We start from the raw sequence: 22,779 nt of genomic DNA, 5'->3' as shown, positions 1-22,779 counted from the left end.
GAAGCCAGGCTAGTAGACAATGTCAGTGCTTTAGGACTAACCTGTATCTTTTCCATTGCTCATCAGGTGGTGGTGAACGCTCTTATAGGAGCCATCCCCTCCATTATGAATGTGCTGCTCGTGTGTCTCATCTTCTGGCTCATCTTCAGCATCATGGGGGTCAACCTGTTCGCCGGCAAGTTCGGGAAGTGTGTGAACAGAACAGGCTTCATCCACAGCGTCTCTTTAGTCAACAACAAGTCAGAGTGCCTCTCTATGAATGACACACAGTTCTACTGGACAAAAGTGAAGGTCAACTTTGACAATGTTGGACTCGGCTACCTTTCTCTTCTGCAAGTGGTGAGTTTCTCTGCTGCACTGTTTGGAGTTTGTCAGATCTGTCAAACACACTTTTAGGAATGTGGAATATAATAATGCCAGCTTTGTTAACTCATCTTATATTGAATTATAGGCTACATTCAAAGGATGGATGGAAATAATGCATGCAGCCGTAGATTCAAGAGGAGTAAGTATATCTTTTCTACTTCCAGAACCTACATCCTAAACATGTCGCAGTAACCAGCTGACTTATAAAACTGTTTGGTTTCAGGTGGAGGAACAACCCATCAGAGAAATCAACCTCTACATGTACCTATACTTTGTCGTCTTCATCATATTCGGCTCCTTCTTCACCCTCAATCTCTTCATCGGTGTCATTATTGACAATTTCAATCAGCAGAAGAGAAAGATGAGTATTGACAAACACTGATTTCAGGCCTATTTACTCTGTATTTGCAAGTTATTCTGTGACTGTACAAGATGGATGCAACTTACTAGCCAATCAAGTAATTACACAGTCATGGATTTCAGATATTTTACATTTTTCAATCTTCAGGGAAAACCAAAAACGAGTATTTCTGTGAAAAAACTAACTGACCCAGATTTGAGGGAACCTGCTTGTATTCACCACGTTCTGTTGATCACTGATCGATTCTTTCTTCCATTTTTTCTGTAAAAATAATGTTAGTCTTTCTTTGCCTTTACTTAGGTGGACAGGATATCTTTATGACTGAAGAACAGAAGAAGTACTATAATGCTATGAAGAAATTAGGATCAAAAAAGCCTCAAAAACCAATACCAAGGCCTGGGGTAAAATAATCACACCAGAAAAACATATTTACAACATCTGCTAACATTCTCAATAATATCGTACTGATAGTGTTACATTCACTGACTGATTTGCTGTTTGTTTTTCATAGAACGCGCTCCAAGCCTTCTTCTTCGATCTCGTCTCAAAGCAAGCCTTTGACATCATGATCATGATGCTCATCATCATCAACATGGTGACCATGATGGTGGAAACCGATGAGCAGTCGGACCGCATGGAGACCATCCTCAACAAGATCAACCTGGTCTTCATCGTGGTCTTCACCACCGAATGCCTCATCAAGATCATCGCCCTCCGCTGTTATTTCTTCACAGTTGCGTGGAACATCTTTGATTTCGTGGTGATAATTCTCTCCATCGTGGGTAAGTAGAGACGCACTGCCAGAAAGAGATACCTCAGTACCTATTACCTCTGCCAAGGGGATTATTTATTTAGGTTGTTGTGTTTTTGTTAGTACCAGTGGTTTATTGTTGTTTGTTTGCAGAATATCTTTTTTAAAATATGGCTGGAGAGGGGATTTTTTAAATTTTGTTTCTACTTTCTCATGGACTTTTTTATATTAACAAAAACAAAACATAAACATAAACACTCCAACCTGAGTCACCCTGACCACACCCCAACTTGGACTTGTTTCGCTCTTCCCGCTCTAGTAATACACTAAAGGGGCGCCTCCAGAAATGATGCTAGAGGAGAAACTACAGCGTCATGCTAGGGACCACTGACCAGGGTCGTACTTAACGCATTGGGAGTGAGAACAAGCTCTTATTAACGTATAAAATGCCTATTACTAACAGAGCTGCGGGTAACTGCATAGTCGAGTAAAAGTGTTTTCTATCCCTGTCATGTTACACATGTGGTCATTTGATTGTTAATATAAAAATGTTACTAATCGTCATCATTATTGTGCAGTGAGATAACCCATCCTCACCTTGTCTTTCTCTGTCTTTTCAGGAATCGTTCTTGCAGACATCATTGAGAAGTACTTTGTATCTCCAACCCTGTTTCGAGTCATCAGACTGGCGAGGATAGGACGTGTTCTTCGACTTATACGTGCAGCCAAAGGAATAAGGACTTTACTGTTTGCCTTAATGATGTCCATGCCAGCTCTGTTCAACATTGGCCTCCTGCTTTTCCTCGTCATGTTCATCTATGCTATCTTCGGTATGGCGAACTTTGCCTACGTGAAAAAACAAGACGGGGTTGACGACATGTTTAACTTTGAGACCTTTGGGAATAGTATGATCTGCCTTTTTCAGATCAGCACCTCGGCAGGTTGGGACAACCTCCTGAGTCCCATCATGTCCAGCTCCCCCGACGAGTGTGACGTTAACTTTGTCAATACTGGCACTAACACCCGTGGAAACTGTGGCAGCCCCTCAGTGGGCATAGCTTTCTTTGTCAGTTACATAATCATCTCTTTCCTCATTGTGGTAAATATGTATATAGCTATCATTCTGGAGAACTTCAGCGTTGCCACAGAGGAGAGTACAGAGCCGCTGAGCGAGGATGACTTTGAAATGTTCTATGAGGTTTGGGAGAAGTTTGATTCTGAGGCCACACAGTTCATTGAGTTTTCCATGCTGTCGATATTCGCTGACACTTTGTCGGAGCCACTGCGCATAGCCAAGCCCAACATGGTCAAGCTGATCTCCATGGACCTTCCCATGGTCAGCGGGGATAGGATCCACTGTCTGGACATCCTGTTTGCCTTCACAAAGCGTGTCCTGGGAGAGTCGGGTGAGATGGACGCTCTCAAGCAGCAAATGGAGGAGAAGTTCATGCTGACCAACCCTTCCAAGGTTTCCCACGAACCCATCACGTCCACACTCCGCCGCAAACTGGAGGAGGTGTCGGCGATCATCATCCAGAGGTGTTACAGGAGGCATTTGGTGCGCCGGCAGATGAAGCAGGCATCCTACCTCTACAGACAGATAAACTACGAGACTGTAGTGGATGTGGAGAGCGCTCCAGAAACAGAGGGCCTGATAGCCTCCATGATACAGCACTTTGGACCTGTGGGGTTGGAGGTTGAAGAGACAACAGAGGACATTCGATTGTCCTCACCACCATCGTATGAAAGTGTGACCAGGGCAGTCAGTGACCTCACTGGGGTCGTCCGATCCATATCCAGAGACTCTGAACTCGGGGAGCCTGGTGAAAACTACGAGGAAACCTTTCTTTGAGACTCGACCGTGTGGAGAGTGTTTGTGTGGTTTTTGTCTGTTTTGTTTACAGCAGAGAATATAGATCAAAATAACTCATGGTCAAAGAGATGAACTTTTTTTTTTACATATATATTAGCAGATGCCGAGGAAATATGCTATATTTTTATGTAGATCGCAGCCTCTGTTTAAATTGAAGAAACCAGAAGTAAGTTTTGATACACAGTCACAGCCTACATGAGAGGAGGAAAAACTTAAACTTGTCCTCACACCATCTTAATAATGGACACTTGGCAGATAGAAGATGTTGTTATGTACTGGTATACCTATATCAAACATGAACAACAAGTAGGTTAAACGTGTTACCTATATTCACTCAAAACACCACAAGATCTGCAGTTTGTTTAACATGAACAGCTTTACCACAGGAAACCTTTGTGAATGTTCAATTATTATCTAAATTCTCATTAAAGGTGCAATATGTAAGAATTGGCCACCTGTCAATGGTCAAATTGTCAAATAGGGAGCGGTACATAACCAGAGTAACCGCTGACTGCTGCTAACTGTAGCTGTCGTTAGCGAGCTCACTCAGTTACTTTAGTAAGCTGTGCAGCTAGCAGTCTTGACTGGGAGCTTGGAGTGGTATGACAGGCGGAGGCTAGTTGGTTAGCAAGCTAACTTCACCAGATATCTCTAACACAATACTAGATGTCTTTGGAATAATGTCACATTCTGTTGATAATTTCAGTCCATTTAAAAAAAAAAACAAATTTCTTATGCATTGCACGTAAGCTTGCTGTCAGGAATGTTGTTCAGACATTGTACAACTGTACAGTAAACACTCGCAAAGTGTTTCACAGGACAATGACACAAGTCGTCCTCTTGGACCTGTGGTATTTGTACAAGTTCAGTCATTTTGCCACTCCGAGAAATGCTAGCTTGCTAACAGGCTAACTAATTAGCTACGTTCACTGAATATTCTTTCTTACAGTTGACATACTTTAATATGTTTTGGTTGCAAAAACTCCTTGTACTTGTACAGTGAAATTCATACAAAAAATCCGTAGTGAGGCCACCTCAAGGTCACCTAAAGGCCGAAGATGAGAGAAATGCTAAAGGGACAAATACAGCCTGGTTCACCAAATAGACCTGATTCACACAGCGGCCATTTTCCTCTGACATCAGGCTCGTACTGCTGTGCTTTCAGACTGAAAAGACAATGGATAGTGAAAATCTGGAGGGATATCAGGCCACATTTCAAGATAAAACAACATATAACATATAGCCTTCGTCAGACAACAGCTAACATTAGCATTCAACCACTTCCTAGCTAACATTATTGTTTGATGGAGTTACACCATACAAAAGGGAAAGCATACTTTTTTAAAAAAAAAATATCAACGCACATCTTTAACATATTTATTTAAGCCTGGAAGTGAAATGCACTGAATGTATTAGCTAAACAGTAGCTAGGAAGTGATTGAACATTAACGTTGTTTTACCCTGAAATATGACCCAATGTCCATCATCTTTTCTGTTGCTGATTAACCAGAAGGGGGTGAAATTATAACGTTTGGCAGATTCTCTACATTTATATTAATACTTACAACCTGGAAGGCAGCAGTGCAACGTTATCCCAGCGTTCGAGCTCGGAGCTTCCCACCTTGAAAGTGACGTTAGAAGAAAATGGCCGCCGTGTGAATGCAGTCTATTGACAAAGACAACAGAAGGGGACACGATACATACATGATAGCCTGCAAAACAAAATAAAGTTATACAAGATGCCTCGAAAATAATTATCTTCATTAGCGAAAAAAAGCTTAAGAGGTAGCTAATAAAACAAATTCAGCATGTGATTGAGAATTGTAATTGAGAACAGATTCAAGTAGTTGTAAATACTTATCTGTGTTTGTAACAAAAAATATTTATCAAAGAAATATATTCATGTTCAATTTTCACATTTTCTACAAACACAAATTGATTTGTAGAAATTTCCAAATATTTTAATATAGAAACAAACTCCACTCTACAAGTGCTCAGAGGTTTTGAAGCACTTTTACATCTGTGTGACTGTTTTGTTCAGCAACAAATTGTAGCCTTGCAGCTCATAAACCAGCAAACGGGCCAATTAAAGGTAGAAGAATATTGACCAGCAAACAGTTTCTACCAAATGTTATCAGCCAGCAACTATTCTGCAGCTAGCTGGCTATATTGCCAACTAATGACGACATAAGGGCCGCTATGAAGCTATTTAAATGCTTTCAACCAAAGCCAACGTTAATTCTTAGAATTTAAATTTTAACATTTTACTATTTGTAAAAAACAAATAACTAATTGTAAAAAGATTGTGAAGAAATTGTTTCTAATGTTTGGAGTTTTTTTATGTATGAGGCGCGCTCAATAAAATGTTTCCTTCATACGCACATTGATTGAATGAAGTTGCTTTATATTACATGTGTTTATAGAGATTTGTCCTCTTAATATTCAGTCTTCACTTTTACTAATATGGAAAGATATACTGTAATGTTTCTTATGTGAAAACTACACAATCTAATTATTTTGTCAAACATAGCACATTGCGAGTTTAACTTGTATCGATGTAACGATTACAAAGAAGGGCTGTGTGTACTGATAATCCCTGAATTATGTGCCTGATTTTGACTATTGTCCGCACACAATCTCTTGAGACCATTAAATTTGATCTGATGGATGTGGATTGGGAGAGCATGAATGCACTGAAAGCTCATTTTGTATTTAACTGTGTAAAGAACTTTGAGGCTGTGTGATGTATGTAAAGCCAATTTTTACCTATTTTTTGTAACGTATTTATATTGAAAGACCATTTCAGTGACTCTCATGTTGGCCATAACAAGATATGATCAAATTATAGAAATATACTGTGTTCATTTTTATATAAAAGACTTTCCTTGAGAACCTGATTGTCTGTATTGCATTTAGGTTGATCATTTCATGGATTGTTTTATTAAATGGGAATAAAACTCTTCCATATTTGTGAGTTTTGCAACTCTCAGTACAGTTTAAATAGATGAATGACACATGTTTTTTTTGTCAATACATTTACTTATTTTTAACATTAATAAATATGGTTTTGAATACGCGTTGCTGTACTGAAAAACAGAACTAAAATTCAAAACTGAGCAGTGTCTCTCCATTTTCACATGAGGAACCAGTTAGCTGATTTGACCTCATTACAAGGCAGTGCGCTGTTAAATCTCTCTCTGAGTCCATGTGTATCAAAAAAAATGGGACAGATGTGCAAACCTCTGCATCTCTACGGCTGTCTGTCCCTGTGAGTGTATTGCCCTTTAAAGCTTGAATTTGTTTATAATGCCTCCACAAATGCAGTACAATCACATAAAACCCCTCAACAATGTAGCCAAAATGGTGTGTTCTGATTAATGATTTCATCTCGGTGAAAAATGCTGGGGAGTAGAGGATCATGCACAGAAAAAAAAAATATTCAAGGTTAATGCTGCTGCATGATTAACAATCATAAAATCTAGTGTGGTCATGGAAAAAGTCAATGATTAATAGCGCAGAGCCATAAAAAATAATCAAACCAAAGAAACTGGAATTTTTGGCATCTGTGCATCTTTTCCATCTCTAGCACACAACTCTTCCTTCTTCAAGACATCAATGAGTTGTGTCACAAAAAAAGGTCTAGATACGTTTAGATTTCAGCAACCAATTCAAGTTAATAGTTGAGCACTGCCACATTTTCAGTTTGGAAAAAAATCATCAAGGGTGCCAATTTGGACTTAGCCCCAAAGAGATTTCCTCTCTCTTGTCGGGGTGGTCAAATCCAACTCTGACCAGCTGGGATAGAGGGATAATCTGTGTGGAAAAAAAAAATCACTTGTTTTAATTACACACTCACAGACACACAAATGCACGCTCTCTCTCTCCCTCTCTCTCTCTCTCGCTCTCGCTCTCTCTTTCACACACATACATACATACAGTACACATGTGGACATACATGCATTAACACAACAACCACAAACACACGCACACACACTATTGCCATTCATCCTCATAATAGACAGATGCTTACTTTGAATTTAATTTTGGCTTGTGCGTGAAGTGCCAGAAAAATGTGACTTGACTGAATGTGACTTGGTAATTGATCTGATTTTTAAGCGTTTGGACATGTGGCGGAGATTAAAGCTTCATCAGAGAGAGCAAACATTTTTAAAAAGATTAAAAAGGCACTATGTCTAATTACAAAATGCACCGGCACACAGTAAAACACGGCAATGTCAACGTAATGCATTACAAAATGTCTACATATAATGTGGACATGCTAAACTCTTACACAAAAGACATTTGATGAATTGCATGTTGTATGTGTGCCATTTATTCAGATGACATTTAGTTAAACGAAGGTCATGAGTCACATCATCGTCTAGTTGTCATCGGTCAAAGGGGTCAGTGGGAATGTAATTAATTTTCCAACATGATAGTCTACGTGTATTTAAATCTGTCTGTTGAGAGAGTGAAACATGAACGAACCACTCAGTTATTATTATTTTTTGTATTGTGATATTTGTGGTTGTGGTTTTTATGGAAGCCCATTCCTGCCAAGAAAGGAAACTAAAAGACCTCAAAAAATGTGTTGAATTAAAAAAAAAAAAAAAGTTATTTAAGAAGAGGAGACATGACGCAGATCTTATCATCTCTTTTTTTCAAAACTGCATTTTTTAGAGATAAAAAGGTCAAACTTGGCAAACAGTTACTCATTCACTTTCAGCAGATAAAGAGCAATATCAGCGTTCATGTGTAGTAGTTTTTGGCCACTTGGAAAAAGTCAGTCCAATATTAATTTTCCTTTTCTGTCTTTTTTTTTTGGTCTCCGCTAACTCCTGAGGGAAATGTCTCTCTTTTGCTGTTAAATGCTCCACTATGATCAGTAGTTCACAAGTCTGCCATGTACAGATTTTGAAATATTATTAATAATTAGGGAACCTACATATTTAAAGAGCATTTTCACTTCACAAATGAAAACATCTACACAGCCATTTATATGTTAATTATTATTTTTTGCTGAATGATACAATCAAGTTCTGTAGCGTTGAAGGGAACTGAGGTGTCGGGTAAAAATGATCTGTGCTTTCATCACCTCGAGCAACATTTGATCTATTGTAATTTTCAGGACAAAAAAGTCCCCCACACTGTCCTCTTCACTTGCAATCAGGGAAATGTGATAACAATTGAAGGTCTGTGTACTGAAACGTTATTAAAGTGAAGAGGACATTGTGCAGGACTTTTTTGTTCTGCTGTTTTCGACCATAAGCACCTGTTAATCCACAGTTGTGCAAAGGTTTTGCTCTGTGTATCCATTATTATAAAAAATATATTTTAGTTGCTTTAAAGCTGCTGTAAGCGTCATTGTTGTTTTAGCTAACTTCCTGTCCGTTTTGCAGTTACCTTCCCCTCCTCTCTACGTCACCACATGAGCGCCCAGTGCCAATCTTCAGACATAGCAGCAAACAGGGGGATCCTGCTCTCTGCACGTTGATGAGCAGGCAGGACCGCCTCTTTGGAGTTCTCTGTCCTGATTGGATAAAGTGGGCAGGGATACCAGAAAAAGTCTTTTCTCTTTTACTGCATGAGCAGGAGGAGGAGAGACATGGGTTACTGACCAAACACTATATAAGTGATACAGTGATTACTGTTGGAATACAGAGCTATTTAATACTTATTTTAATAAAAAATATATCACTTACAACAGCTCTAAGTCCAAATCTTTACCAACTCAGTGAGTCAAATCTTTTTGGCTTATGTTTATAATTTACAAGATTATTATTTTTTAATGAATGAATCAATCAATTTATTTATTTATTTATTCATGTATTTACTTTACTTTTCCTGTCAGGAATGGGCTTCCATAGGTGTTTCTGTTATGGTACGTACTGTGATAAAGCTGCAACAAAACTACTTCTCTTTACCATGTTTACCATGTTTTCACTATGTAATGAGAGGTCATAATGGCATATCACAGTGCTACCACACCCCAGTAAAAAAATACTTTGATATTACACCAAAACAGTTAATTCCTATTAATATGTATTTTAACTGAAGTATCTTTCTTGGCCAAAAAGTAAAGTCCTCAGAATTTTAAGAGCCATACAAAAATATGATGAAAAAAAATACTTTGTTATCTCACCAGTTTCCCCTCCGTTGTACAAAATGCTATGTGTCTCGTGATGGAAGTGCAATAAATTCAAACTTGCTATCAAGTGACTGGGCCACTACAGAAAGATAACAAGCTTTTACTAAAATTTGATTCAGATACATGTAGCCTATCTATTAGCTATGGTTTCGAATGATTATCCCAGTGCTGCTGGTTGGCTGTTGGTGGTGACCAAGTAAAAATCTAGGTTGGCCTCACTAAAAGGGCTGCAAATCCCCCCCCCCCCCAAAAAAAAAGAAAAAAGGAAAGAGAGAATAGTGGAGGAAATAGCCTTTTTAGGTACAAGCGGGCCCTTCTGTCAGTAACCATGCACTGCAGGGATTTAGCTAGAGTCATGGTGGCTAACACAGCCCAGATGGTCTGATGAAGCACCATCTAATTACTTTTCCCATAGTTCCTCTTTTTCTGATGAAAACTTACAGTGCCCTCCCTGTTTAGAAAAAGCCTTCACTGCCACCACGAGGGGATTCATGCATGTACAGATCAGTCTGAAGGCTGTCTAGATTTAGTTTGTTGGCACCTACTCTGGCTCCAGGTGACATTCTGACTGGTGTGTGAATGTGACAGACGATGCTGTAAGGGACAACAGAGAGGATAACTGGAGAACATGTCATAGAGATTTCGCAGGTCGGCACAAGCTGATAAGAATACAGTAAAACTGACATATTGATGCACTCCATATTTACTAAAAATAATTTTCAAAAGAGTATCATACAGATATTTATGCATATTTGCTGCTGATTGTATTCTGTATGCAATTTTCAGGTTTTACATCAATCTCGCAGATAACAGGTAGGCAGTAGTGAACTATCGTTTGTGCACAAGTATAGTTCAGAAATTCATAGAGAGGCTGGGAAAGAGAGATTTAACATTGTATACATAGTGCTACATTAGGCCCACATTATGCCTTCAAAGATGCTAGTTTTATTTTATTTTTTATTTTACTTTCATGCTGAGCAAATTGTTTTACTTTGAGTCAGATTTGTTGAGAGAAAATATTAAAATTACGACATGACATGGAAATTGTGCATCTTGAAATATGACAGGTGTGTTTGTTTGCTTTGAGTGAACTGCTCTGTAGCAGACGTTGGGTGGCGCTACAGCTGCCGGATGTTGACGGAAATACACCAAACGAAGAAGAAGAGTCAGGAAGTTGTGTTCAGCTGTATTTGACAGCGACAAGCACGAAGCGAGGAGTTGGATTAAAGCTCATTTTTCACAGTAGACAGTGCAGAAGGATCAATACTTTTATTAAGAAACCTTCATCCGTGCCCATTCAACTGTTAAAGCTCTTCGGGGGAGTAAAATGGGTAACGTTTTGTAGTTTGCTTTGCTCTTGTCGGTTTGTTTTGATGTTGTTAGCTTGACTGCTGACAACAACTTCTTAGCTTCTTTGAGTTGTAAAAGAGATAATTTTATAATAATAATTTAAATTCCTGGGAGTGTTTTAGAAAGACACAACGCCGGGGGGAGAATAGATTATTGCTTATGCTATATTTGTCTTAATTAGACCATATAATGAATAGAAGCGTGAAGTCTCTCACTTCGTTGAGAAACTGTTGTTGTGCGTCTCCAGCCTCAGTCTAGCCCAGAATATTATAACTAATAAAGATACATAATAGTGGGCTAACGCACGACAAACTGTGAAACGGTGCCTCTCAAAATAAGTGGACGAAGAAACAACAAGAAGGAAATTAATAAACCTTAAACCTCACTTTTTGTTCGTTTAATAGTTGAGCTTCTTCTCTTCTTTAAATTTTATGAACCAAGTAAAAATCACACTGTGGATAAAGTCTCTTGCTCTTCTCTGCTGTGCTTTTTATGACACAACTAAGTAAAAAGTGCAACTTTCTGCCAGTGATGTGGAGACTGTACTATATGCTATAAAGGCTTTATGTTTCTGGTCACCTCCCCCCCTGCAGAGGGTCCCCTGCCCCTGTCCTCACTGAGGCTCCTGGTTCCTCCTCTGCGGGTGATGTCAGCTGTGATGTGGAAGGTGGTTTGTCTGAGGAACACAGAGCATTATGGGAAAGTAGGGGAGTTTGTGTCCTTGGTCACTGAAGCCATCCCCAACATCTTTACAGACAGTCAGACGAGACTGCTCACCTTGGGATTAAGAGCAAAGGTAAGCGTTGTGTAGCAGCAAACTGTTTCATTATCAGCAAGTATTAGCTTTAAAAAGTCGTTTTTGTATCATGTCAAAATTACTTTGTATTACTTATATTTGTCTTATTATGGGATTGCTGTTTTCACAATCTTTGTTAGTGAATAATGTTTTTGTTTTTTAGCCTTAATTTCACAGTATGTGCAAGACAAAATACATATATAGATTTTGGTTTTGTCTGAAGAAAAAAATCAATGCAATCAATACTTTTGCTTTGTCCATGTAAGGTATTATCCATCATGTATTTGCCTTGGAAATGCATCAAATGTTGCAAAAATGAAAGCAAAGATGATGGAGCATTTAGTGTCATATTTGTAGATAGTACCCAAAAGGGAGAAAGTAATATGAAAAGGGACGAGCTGGCAGTTGGATTTTATTGTTTGCAGTTCTTCACTGTGGTTGGGATTCTTGAGTTTTCTCACTTGTCAGTGACTCTTGCTTAATGGCTTTTCCAGATGATGTTGCAGATGTTAAGCTCTGACCAGTCAGAGGATCTCAGAGGAGTTAAAACATACTTGAACAACTTCCTGCCATTTAGCTCAAAACAGGTGTGTGACTTTTCCGATCATGGATAAATAAATGTTGTCTGTTTATGAATTGTTCTGCTTATTTTAAATGTGTATATTTCATTTGACAGGTTCATTCAGGAAATGAAGCTCTTGAAGCCAACTTTGTCCAGTTCGTGGAAAGACTCCTGGAGGACCCAAAAGAGAGAGAGCACTTCCTCGAGGTGTGTCTGCTTTTTCCCCCATTGTCAGTTTTGACATGAAAAGGACCAGCTTGTTTGATATTCAAGTGATGCAGTAACATGAGGTCTTACACCCATGCCTGGGGTTGAAACTTTCCACTTCACATTTCACAGAATGTGTTTCCTGTGGAGTATGGGCCTGACTTTGATACAGCTCTGGAGACCGTAATTTGTGAGTTCTTCACCCGACTGGAAGAATTTCTGCTTATACCAGACTTCAAGCAGGTGAACAGAACAACCTACGCCATAACATTTACAGTTTACTCTTAATTTCCATACATAGAATTACTGATTCAAGTCCATCTAAATAAAAGTTTTGTTTGTTTGATAAAGACTGCAGTGTGGATCAGCGATGCACCGTCTGTGCTAGAAGAATACATGAAGCGTGAATCAGAAGCAGATGAACTCAAAGTACTGCTCAGAAGAAAAGCCCACTGTGGTAAAATAGCCAGGGTGGATACCAGTGGTAAGTCTGTCTGCTTAGGATACCAGCCAGGTTAAATGAGTATATTAATGCTGAAACAATCAGTCAAATAACCAATGAATCAATTAATCGTAGAGTGGTTTATCATGGTGGTAGCCTTGACAGCCTTGATAGTCTCTTCAGCCTATCTGGTTATAGCCTGTTAAAGGGGAAGTTCCCCAAAAATGAAAATTCTGTCATTGACTACTCACCCCCATATGAATGGAAAGTCAGGTGAAGTTTCGTAGTCAACAAAACATTTCTGGTGCGTCACAGCAAAACAGTGTTGGCATTCTCCTGAACAACTGAAGTAAATGGGGACTCATAAAGCTTGTCCAGCGTTACCCAAGTAATGGAAGCCCAGAGATCCCAAGTTGATTTGAAATGATATAGTATATAATATGAATAGATTTGGTCAGACAAAATAAAGAATTTAAAAATTTGTGATTGACATTGTTCAGCCCCAGAGCAGAGATATCACAACCACTTTCCAAAGTAACACCTTTTAAATGGACAGAATGTAAAGTAATTCTTTTTATTTTTTTTATTTCTCTTACCCAACAGTGCATTCTCCCTCAGAGCAGCGCCTCTTCTCGTCATTATCCATCGCTCCTTCACTGCAAGGGACCAACGCCAAAGATGTGGAATCTAATGCACAAACATTTGAAAACCAAGTAGAACCCGAGGAGATTTTTCCTCACGAGGCAGAAGACATAGAGATACAGGATGCACAATGGCCATCTGAGGAGGAAACAAACATTCTGGACAGCAGCAACACAGAACAAACAGGAGGGGAGAATCGCAGTAACAGCATCTCTGATGTTCACATTGTGGAGGATGACCAAGCTTCAGCCACCTGCCGAGCCCCCTCAACATGTACTCAGAATCCTGTGTTGTCCAGCTCAATAAATGGTCTTCCACGGCAGAGAGTTGCACACAAATGCACTCAGTGTGGAAAGTGCTTCATTTACCGCTATGAACTCCTGGAGCATCAGAGACTGCACACTGGAGAAAACCCTTACAAGTGCTCTCAGTGTGGAAAGGCCTTCAGGAGGAGCTCTGACATGTCAAGTCACAGGCGCACACAGTGCAAAAAAGCAGCCTATATTTGTATCAAATGTGGGAATAGCTTCCAATCTATGCAGGACAAACTTAGACACAGGTGTGTTCGAAACGTCCAGAAATTTGAGTGCTCTCAGTGCGGAAAAAGCTTTAAGAATATGCACGTGCTGGGTAAGCATGAGATGACTCACACCCAGAATCGTATCTTAAAGTGCAGACAGTGTGGGGAAGTGTACCCTAGCATGAGCGAGCTGAGATCCCACCAGAAGATCCATCCTCTTGAGCTGTCCAATCAGTGCATGCAGTGCGGGAAGTTTTTCAGCTCTGCTGCCAGTTTGACATCCCATGAGCTGCGTCACAGGCAACCAAAATCACAGATTTGTGTGCATTGTGGCAAAGCTTTCAAGAACAAACACGATCTGAAGCTTCACATGCGCAGTCACACAGGCGAGAGGCCATTTCAGTGCACATACTGTGGGAAACGTTTCTCGGTGTCAGGAAACCTGAACATACACATAAGGATCCACACCGGAGAGAAACCGTATCTGTGCTCAGACTGTGGCAAGAGTTTCGTTTCAGCTGGAGAGCTGCAGATACACAGACGTACCCACACAGGGGAAAGGCCATACAAGTGCACTATATGTGAGAGAGGATTCACCATGGCGAGCAAATTGACACTTCACATGCGCGTTCACACCGGGGAGCGACCTTATGTCTGCTCTGAATGTGGGAAGGGTTTTTCCCGTAGCAGCGAACTGAAGAAACATACCATGAACCATACAGGGGTTCGACCCTTTGCTTGTCAGCTGTGTGCAAAGACTTACACATGTCACAATCACCTCAAGAGACACATGAAAACTCACAGTATAGTTCAAAGCCAGTCTGTCTAAATTCATTGACTACCATATGATTATAGTCTTGGTTTCATGTAATGGATAACAGATTTCTCACTCATCCTCTCTTGTGAGGACTATGTTGAAAACATGTTTGGTTTACTGACTGATTCCTCATCCTGCGTTGACTGTTCTGTTCTGATTTTATCCTCTAAAATTCTCTGAGTACAGCTTTTGGGACTGTCATGTAAGTGTATTACTTTTATTCTCTGGAGTCATAAAACATGTTAAAAGGGGTTCTAAGAAAACAACAAGCACACAATAAATCCCAACTGGGGCATGGAAGCAGCCTATTTGTTTGTTCCCGACACCAGCAGAACTTGTACTTGAAGCCAACATGAAACATTACATAACTGAGAACAAATGAATAAAGCTCTTGTAATCCTGATGTTTTTTTCCTAGATTTTATTCAAAGTATAAATTATAATATATGCAATATATGTTTTATGCATCCCTGTCAGGTGCCAGGGAGAATATAGAGCAGCATGCACAAGGTTAAAAACAAAAATATAACTTAAAATAGTCATATAAATAACTAAATGAATGAGTTAATAAAAGGTTACAGGACATACTGCCGCTCAACATGTCGCAGAATATAGCAAATATGTATTCAGAAGGTTTTCTCTTAAAAGTATCTGAACGCTGTTGACACATTAGAAATACGAGTTATATTAGAAAATACAGTTTATCAAGTTTAAAACGTTGATTTAAGATTTAGTCATTTGATTGCACCGGAGAGGCGGTGCAGCTCATTGTGAGAGACGAGTGAATAGAAATCGCCTCATCCGGGCTGCCCCGTAAAGCAAAACGAACCTCGCTGTTCGAAGCTGACAACGACTGGGCCAACGCTCCCCAGAATGAACAGCGTGTTTCAGGAAGAAGTTGGCGCCTGCGGCCCCGTATACGGTTAGCTAGCACGCTAACCGAAAGTATGAAAGATATGCCACAGTAATGATTGTTCTGTCTATCGTTATTAAAGAATCCCACAATGAACGACATGGGTACGTATTAGCTCGCGAGGCTCGGACAAAACTGTATTTTTCGCTTCTTGTGCGTCTCCTCGAATAGCTAAAGCGAAGGATTAGCCGAGGCTCAACAGGCCTCGACTAATCCCTGGAACAAGAATTGTTTTCCCAAATAATAAGCCGGTTTTTACCAGGCTACACCAGCGGCCTTTTGGCTAACGGCTAACGCTTCGCATTGTGCATGAACAGAAACGATACCTCGTGTTTAAAAATGTTTTTTTCTGCAGTCGAAGATGTTTTATAAACACTGTTGGGTTTGAATAAGACCCTGGTTCATTCTAAAGTGACTAACGTTAGCTTGCAGGTTAGCTGTTTGCGAACGTAAACTGTCCATTAGTTAGTGCATGGCTACTCACTACAGCGTTATCTTCTTTGCCATTTGGCGCCGTGTAAAAACACTGATTGTGTTTTAGCATTTCAGGACAATCCCATTTTATTTTACAGCTATTTACATGTAATGAGCTTTCGGAGCTAGACCTAAGTTATGTCCACTAGCCCGCCCGGTGCTTTAGATTATGGCACCCTACAGGGCTGTATTTCAAACTGTAGGTTAACTAGTGCATCACAGGGATGGATAGATACTAGAGGAGAGTCAACCGTCCATGCTGACTTCAGTGACTGTACTGATTATAAAGTGAGATGCTGTAAGTTATTGAAAATGTAAGGCTTTTCTAATGTCCAGTTAGCACTGGAGTGTATTTCACCTCTTCCTAAAAATAAGTTATGCTGATAAAGATCTAGCATGAATGACTTTCCAGATGGCATAAATCCAATTTCACCTCAACTTCCTCCTCAGTGTTGTCAACATGTTTGACATAAAACGTGAACTGTGAGCATGTGTAACAGATGTTACATTACACACGATTCCCATTTTGTATTTAAGTGTGTTTGTCCCAATCTAATTTCACTTTGTAGAATTCAGCGTCCCCCTGTCCTCGCTGGCTCTCCTGGTCCCACCACTTCGGCTGATGTCAGCAGTGATGTGGGAAGTTGTCCGCCAGCGTAACATAAAGCACTATGGGAAACTGGAGGAGTTTGTGTCCATGGTAACAGATGCAGTTCCTGAACTGATGAGTAAAAGAGAGGGGAGACTTCTCTCACTGGGCCTGAGAGCAAGGGTAAGTGTTTTTAAATGTGTAGATCCACCATATATATACATATATATATATATATATATATATATATATGTATATATATGTATATATATAGACCTGAGAAAATGGCATCATGAAAACATTCAAATCATGAATTTAATTTCTCCTAGACAACTCTTGAACTGTTGCGTTCAGAACATCCAGAGGATCTCAAGGCCGTCGAGACCCACCTCAACCGAATCCGATCTTCTTGCATTGAGGAGGTGAGTGTGTTCATTCTCATTTCACTATTTTCTGACATTTGTTGACAAAACATTTAATTTAATAATTAGCAGGATAAATCAATAATTAAAATAATCGTTTGTTGCAGTCCTAATTGGCTGATTCATGTTTGCTTCATATTTGATTTCCTAAAAATCATCTGACTGCTGTGTTGTAATGTTTTCGAACCTAGACAAACGATCCTGTAATTGAAGCACCAGAGGCAAACTTTATGAAGCTGGTGCAGGGCCTCATTGAAGACACTGATGGCAGAGAACACTTTCTCAAGGTAAAATACATGTTACATTTCATTTATATGGAACCGTAAATAATATGATCTGGCAAAAATGTTCCAAATCCATTTCCTAATCTAAAGAAAATTAACTGTATAAGGATAATGCCATGTGCTAAAGGTGTCTGGTTGTTTCTTGTTTTTTTTTCCCCACCTGACAGAACGTATTTCCAGTCGAGTACGGCCCTGACTTTGACACAGCACTGGAGACTCTGGTTTGTGAATTCTTCACCAGGCTGGAAGAGCTGCTGCCGATACCAGATTTTAAACAGGTGCAAAGAGGATTTCTGAAGGATTAGAAAATAAAGTAAATTAATATAACCACTATCAATTTGTTTTTTAAAATGTCTAATTTTTGTGCTGCTCTTGTATAGACTGCATCCTGGATCAGTGCTGCCCCTTCTGTCCTAGAGGAATACATGCAGTGTGTCTCAAACGGAGATGATCTTAAATTTCTTCTCCAAAGCAAACAGTGCCACGGGAAATTAGCTAAGAGTAGCGTCGGTATGTACACCGTTTACATTTACTATGAACTCATCAACATGAACTGTATTAGTTAAGAGGAGAGAGACTGTTGCATTAATAATTTTGTCCTTGTATTTTCCCTGCAGCGCCGTTTCAGTCGGATGATCTTCTCATTCCCTCTCTGTGTCTCCCTCCATCGCTGGAAGTGGCCATCGCTTCCCACCCGAGTGCTTGTGATGATGAAAATAATGACGTTCCTCAGATTGTCATGTTCGATGAAGAATTGTCTACGAACCCTTCAACATCCGCTGACTTTCCAGAGTCTCCAAAAAGAACTGATATCTCATCATCTCCTCGCAGGAGGCAGCATTCAGGGATGCATAAATGCCCCGATTGTGACAAATGCTTCAAGCATCACTCAGTGCTCATCGAACACCAGAGAGTCCACACTGGGCTGCAGCCATACAACTGCTCTGAGTGTGGGAGAGCTTTCAGAACTGCCACTCTGTTGGCCGGTCACAGGCTAAGGAAATGCAAAAATGCTGCATACCTGTGCATTAAATGTGGGAACAGTTTTCCAACCTCACTGGAGAAATTCAGACACCACTGCCCAAAACGTGGCCGTAACTACGATTGCGGGCACTGCGGAAAGAGCTTTCAAAAGTCTAGCAGCTTAAAGGAACACCTGTTGACTCACGCCCAGAGCCGCCTGTTCAAGTGCAGTCATTGTGGGGTGGGTTTTTCAGGAATTGGTGACCTGAAGTATCATCAGCAGGTAGATCATGATAAGCCTTATCAGTGTAAGCAATGTGGAAAGAGCTTTATCTCCTCCAAGTGTCTGATCAAGCATCAACAGCGGCATGAAGAGGTCGGTGAAATGGAGACAGCCAAATTAATGAGTGGAGGTAAACATAGGAAGAGTGGCTCAGCTCATCGGATTTCTTCCACATCTATGTCCTCGAGGAAAACTTCTGTCAAGACCATCTACCCACGAGGACGAGTCACACATAACTGTCCACTGTGTGGAAGGAGCTTTAAGTATCGTTTTGAATTTCTTGAACACCAGAGGTTCCACACTGCAGTGAAGCCTTACAAATGCTCTCAGTGTGGTAAAGCCTTCCGCACAGAAGCTCACCTGTCGGGCCACAGGAAGAGAAAATGTAAGAATGCCGCCCACATTTGCACCAAGTGTGGGTGTAATTTCAGGTCTCTACACGAGCGGGTCAGACATCAGTGCGTGCAGCTACTGACAAAATACGAGTGTTCTCATTGTGGAAAGACCTTCAAGATGGCCCACCTGCTGAGGAACCATCAGATGAGTGAACACCAGCTCCCCTACAGCCCCAACCATCGCTTCAGGTGCAGATATTGCGATGAGACCTTCCCTGGCATCAGCGAGCTGAAGTACCATCAGAGAGTCGACCACGAGAAACCTTATCAATGTCAGGAATGTGGCAAGTGTTTCCTGTCAGAAAAATGCCTGGCAAACCATGAGCTTCGCCATAACGACGACCGACCAGAGAGCTGCCTCGTGTGTGGCCGCGGCTTCAGGAACCGCTACGACTTGAAGCAGCACATGCGCACTCACACAGGAGAGCGGCCATATCAGTGTACTCACTGTTCACAGTGTTTCTCCACAGCAGGAGGACTGAGGAGCCACACCAGAGTTCACACCGGCGAGAAGCCGCACGTTTGCCCAGACTGCGGCAAGGCTTTCTCCCAGATGGGTGCGATGCGCACACACAGGCTCACTCACACAGGAGAGAGGCCGTTCAAGTGCACAGTGTGCGGCAAAGGCTTTACAATGGCACACAAGGTAACTGTTCACATGCGTGTGCATACAGGAGAGCGGCCGTACGTGTGCTCTCAGTGCGGGAAAGCCTTCTCAGATGGAAGTGTGCTGAAGCAGCATACGCTAAACCACTCAGGGGTGAGACCGTACCACTGCCAAATCTGTCCCAAGACCTACACCTGTCTGAACCACCTGAGGAGGCACCTGAAAAGCCACTCTAACATGAACTGAGTCAGGCTGGAAGCCAAACTGTAGAGACCTGGATAACATTTTCCACACATACAGAGACACTGAATCTGGCAGTTAGGCTACTAAAATTGCAACGGACCAACTAAACCAAGCAATACATGAAGGATTATACAATGATGCTGTACAGTTGCTGTTGAAATTGAAGTGAAAAGTTCAATTTCCTCTTCACTGTAAAGTATATATAGGCACATTAGCCAGTTGGAGTTGGTTGACATTTTGGGGATTGCACTTAATCACTTTGTTGCTGAGTATTAGAAAGGATTGATACTGCTGTAATTTTTGTTTGTTCATAAGCTGGAACCAGGAGGTGTTGCTCAACCCAAAGACTAAAAGCAGGAGGGGGCAGCTGGCCTGGCTCTGTCGAAAGGTTTTAGAAATCTGCCCAAAGAAGAAATTATCTGGCACATATTAAACCAGTCTTTTTTTACATTTTAGATGTTGTATTTTATAGAACAAACAAGATATCGTGCTAATTATTGACCTTTAGGGGTGCTGTGAACAGTCGAGTTTAGCCGTTTCTCTGGGTCCAGTCTTTATGCTAAGCTAATCAGTTGTTAGCTGTAGTTTCATATTGAAAAGACAGTGTTGAGAGGGGTATCAAGCTTCTCTTCTAACTCTGAGCAAGAAAGTGAATAAGTGCATTTCACAAAATGTGGAACCATTCCTTTAATTTAAGCACAATCAAATGGTCCATTCTTTTCTGTTTTTTTTTTTCTTCTTCCATCACTTTCTTATGCATGAATATGTTTGGATGTTGACCTGGATATTATTTGGCTGAGGTATGTTCAGAAGCTGTATGTAATATTGGTGAAAATATATTTTTTGGAAAGGCCTCAGAAGTAATAGCAATGAACATGTTGGCTCTGTAAATATGCTGAAAGACAAACTTGTGAGAGTGCAAAGTTAAAAATCACGACACCATTTATTTCAACACGACATAAATGTATTCCTGTAGGCCTTCTATATCCTATGGTTTGACAACTTTGTGGATTTCAAATTAAATGACCTTGGTTATACTCTGTGCATGTTGACTGAATTTATTTAACAGGAAAGCATTTGTAAGAGTTACATTTGCTATCAGAATCTAAGGTTTCACTAGAGGGCAGTAGGGGACCATTAACCATTTTCCCCCCAGGCAGTACTGGTCATTACCATTAGGTATTGAAATCAATGTGAGGATCAGTCAGATGTTCTCCAGCAACTGGAGATTATTTATATGTTGTCTGAGGAGAATGGAGATTGACGAGGGACTATTGCAGCGGAAGTTAGTCAGGCCCATTTCCTGTCATTAACTTTATTTGGCGTGGTTCAGAATCTTAATTAGCCTGCAATTTCCTGATGTTTTGACCGCTGCCTCGCAGTATCTCAAGTTATTTAAACCTTGGCGAAGAGAATTCCTCACTTTCTTCTCTCTTTGCAAGGCGCTTCTTTATCCTAGTTCAGCTAACAGTAAAGTTTGATCTGGCCCACCACTGTTCCCAGTGCCTTGTAAGCTAACTTGGACCTCAGGCAGATGAAGTAACACAGTATCGTAACAGCCACATTGAGATTAATCTCTTCCATCTGTGCTGCGCTGACTTTCATGTTTTCACTGGAGGAGAGAAGCTATTTTTTCCCCTTAGTTCCTCCGTTGTTCCATGCTTGTGTTTCATCTCATCTGTGGCCACTTATGCATAGTAGCTTTTAGTCATAGTTTCTCAAACAAACCAAAATTCTTGCTGTTCACAGGGAGATCAACCCAAAAGATGAATCGTCATGGTGTGTTAAATGCTGCAAGACATTAAACCACAAAAAAAGTCAGGCTGGAGACACTGGTTGTACTCAGCACTATTCCTTCTTTCTCTGACTCACAAATGCTACTAATCTTCTCCAATGAGCGTCAGGATCCTGTGGAAACTCGTGCTACATCCTGCCTGCCAACAGGCTGCCGTGCCCAAGACATTGTGCAGAACCTCTCCGCTTTAGGATGCATGCAGGTTCTTTCAACATGTGGAGCTTGATCCTGACCTTCTGAGGCCTGAGGGAACATAATGACTTCTCAGTGAGATAATTCAGTGATCTCAATCCCACCTGCCAGCTTCAGTACTGTAAAAAGACAACAAAAAAAGGTGCTGTCTTCAGAACAAAGCAATTTTAGAAACCGAAAACAACCCCAACTGCTCGGCTAATGAGTCTTGAATTTAATGGAGTAATGTATTCCTGATGAAGGCTGCTATTGAGACATCTCGAAATGCATGCATCACAATTTATACACTTCCCACAGCTGCCAAAAATCCAGCAGATTTACTATGAGAGCTTGCTAATAAACACAGATCATTACCAGATGTCCCCCCCCCTCTCTCCTCATCCCTTCCTTTCTCCCTTCTTTCCTTTCCTTCCCTCCCTGCTTCTCCACAGAACTTTTTCTCTGAAACTGTGATCTCAGTGGAAACTCTGAGTCCAGGCCAGACCTTCCCGGCGCGCGCACACACACACACGCACACAAATGTATGTCCACCCCCATCAACACCTTGCCAAATGAACACTCCACGCCCACACCTCTGTGCCTCCTTCCATGGAAGTGCCTCACTGCACCCCGAAACTCTTTCCAGACTCCCCTCCAGGATCTGCCGGTGAACGGCACTAGATGGCACTGTGTCTCTTCCTGCTTCCGAGGAAAAAGGGAGTAAAATCCCCCCCTCCTCCTCCTTCTCCTGAATTTATGTTCAGGTCAGGTCTGGACGCCGAAGTGAACCAGATGTATGAACCCCA

General features: G+C 40.8%; 3 protein-coding genes across 4 annotated transcripts in view; all 3 read left to right on the top strand.

Annotated features, from left to right (window-relative positions):
• Positions 1-3,813, top strand: part of LOC311266805 (sodium channel protein type 2 subunit alpha-like) — a 46,333-nt gene extending 42,520 nt beyond the window's left edge. The window contains exons 23-28 of the mRNA XM_084369352.1: positions 67-339; positions 452-505; positions 590-731; positions 1,028-1,128; positions 1,239-1,509; positions 2,099-3,813. Of these exons, the coding sequence (XP_084225478.1) occupies positions 67-339; positions 452-505; positions 590-731; positions 1,028-1,128; positions 1,239-1,509; positions 2,099-3,330 (2,073 nt within the window). The 3' untranslated portion in view covers positions 3,331-3,813. The remainder of the gene's footprint in view (positions 1-66; positions 340-451; positions 506-589; positions 732-1,027; positions 1,129-1,238; positions 1,510-2,098) is intronic.
• A 6,875-nt stretch (positions 3,814-10,688) lies between these two features.
• On the top strand, positions 10,689-15,218 carry LOC311266555 (uncharacterized protein). Its single transcript, XM_084368970.1, has 7 exons — positions 10,689-10,830; positions 11,443-11,645; positions 12,140-12,232; positions 12,322-12,414; positions 12,547-12,657; positions 12,766-12,898; positions 13,460-15,218. The coding sequence occupies exons 1-7, from the start codon at positions 10,827-10,829 to the stop codon at positions 14,845-14,847; spliced, it is 2,025 nt and encodes a 674-aa protein (XP_084225096.1). The 5' UTR covers positions 10,689-10,826; the 3' UTR covers positions 14,848-15,218.
• A 449-nt stretch (positions 15,219-15,667) lies between these two features.
• On the top strand, positions 15,668-21,044 carry LOC311266688 (uncharacterized protein). Of its 2 annotated transcripts, none has more exons than XM_084369186.1 (7): positions 15,668-15,851; positions 16,791-16,993; positions 17,140-17,232; positions 17,424-17,519; positions 17,684-17,794; positions 17,897-18,026; positions 18,134-21,044. In XM_084369186.1, exons 1-7 carry the CDS (start codon positions 15,839-15,841, stop codon positions 20,008-20,010), a joined length of 2,523 nt encoding a protein of 840 aa, XP_084225312.1. In that variant the 5' UTR covers positions 15,668-15,838; the 3' UTR covers positions 20,011-21,044. The 2 variants fall into 2 exon arrangements, with proteins under 2 accessions (XP_084225312.1, XP_084225313.1); XM_084369187.1 differs by lacking the exon at positions 15,668-15,851 and adding an exon at positions 16,395-16,519.
• The last annotated feature ends 1,735 nt before the right edge of the window (positions 21,045-22,779 follow it).

This window comes from Pagrus pagrus, assembly GCF_965226575.1.
Source record: "Pagrus pagrus genome assembly, chromosome: 12".
NCBI lineage: Eukaryota > Metazoa > Chordata > Actinopteri > Spariformes > Sparidae > Pagrus > Pagrus pagrus.
Note: the sequence above shows the minus strand (reverse complement) of the source record. Positions and strands in the feature narration are given on the sequence as shown.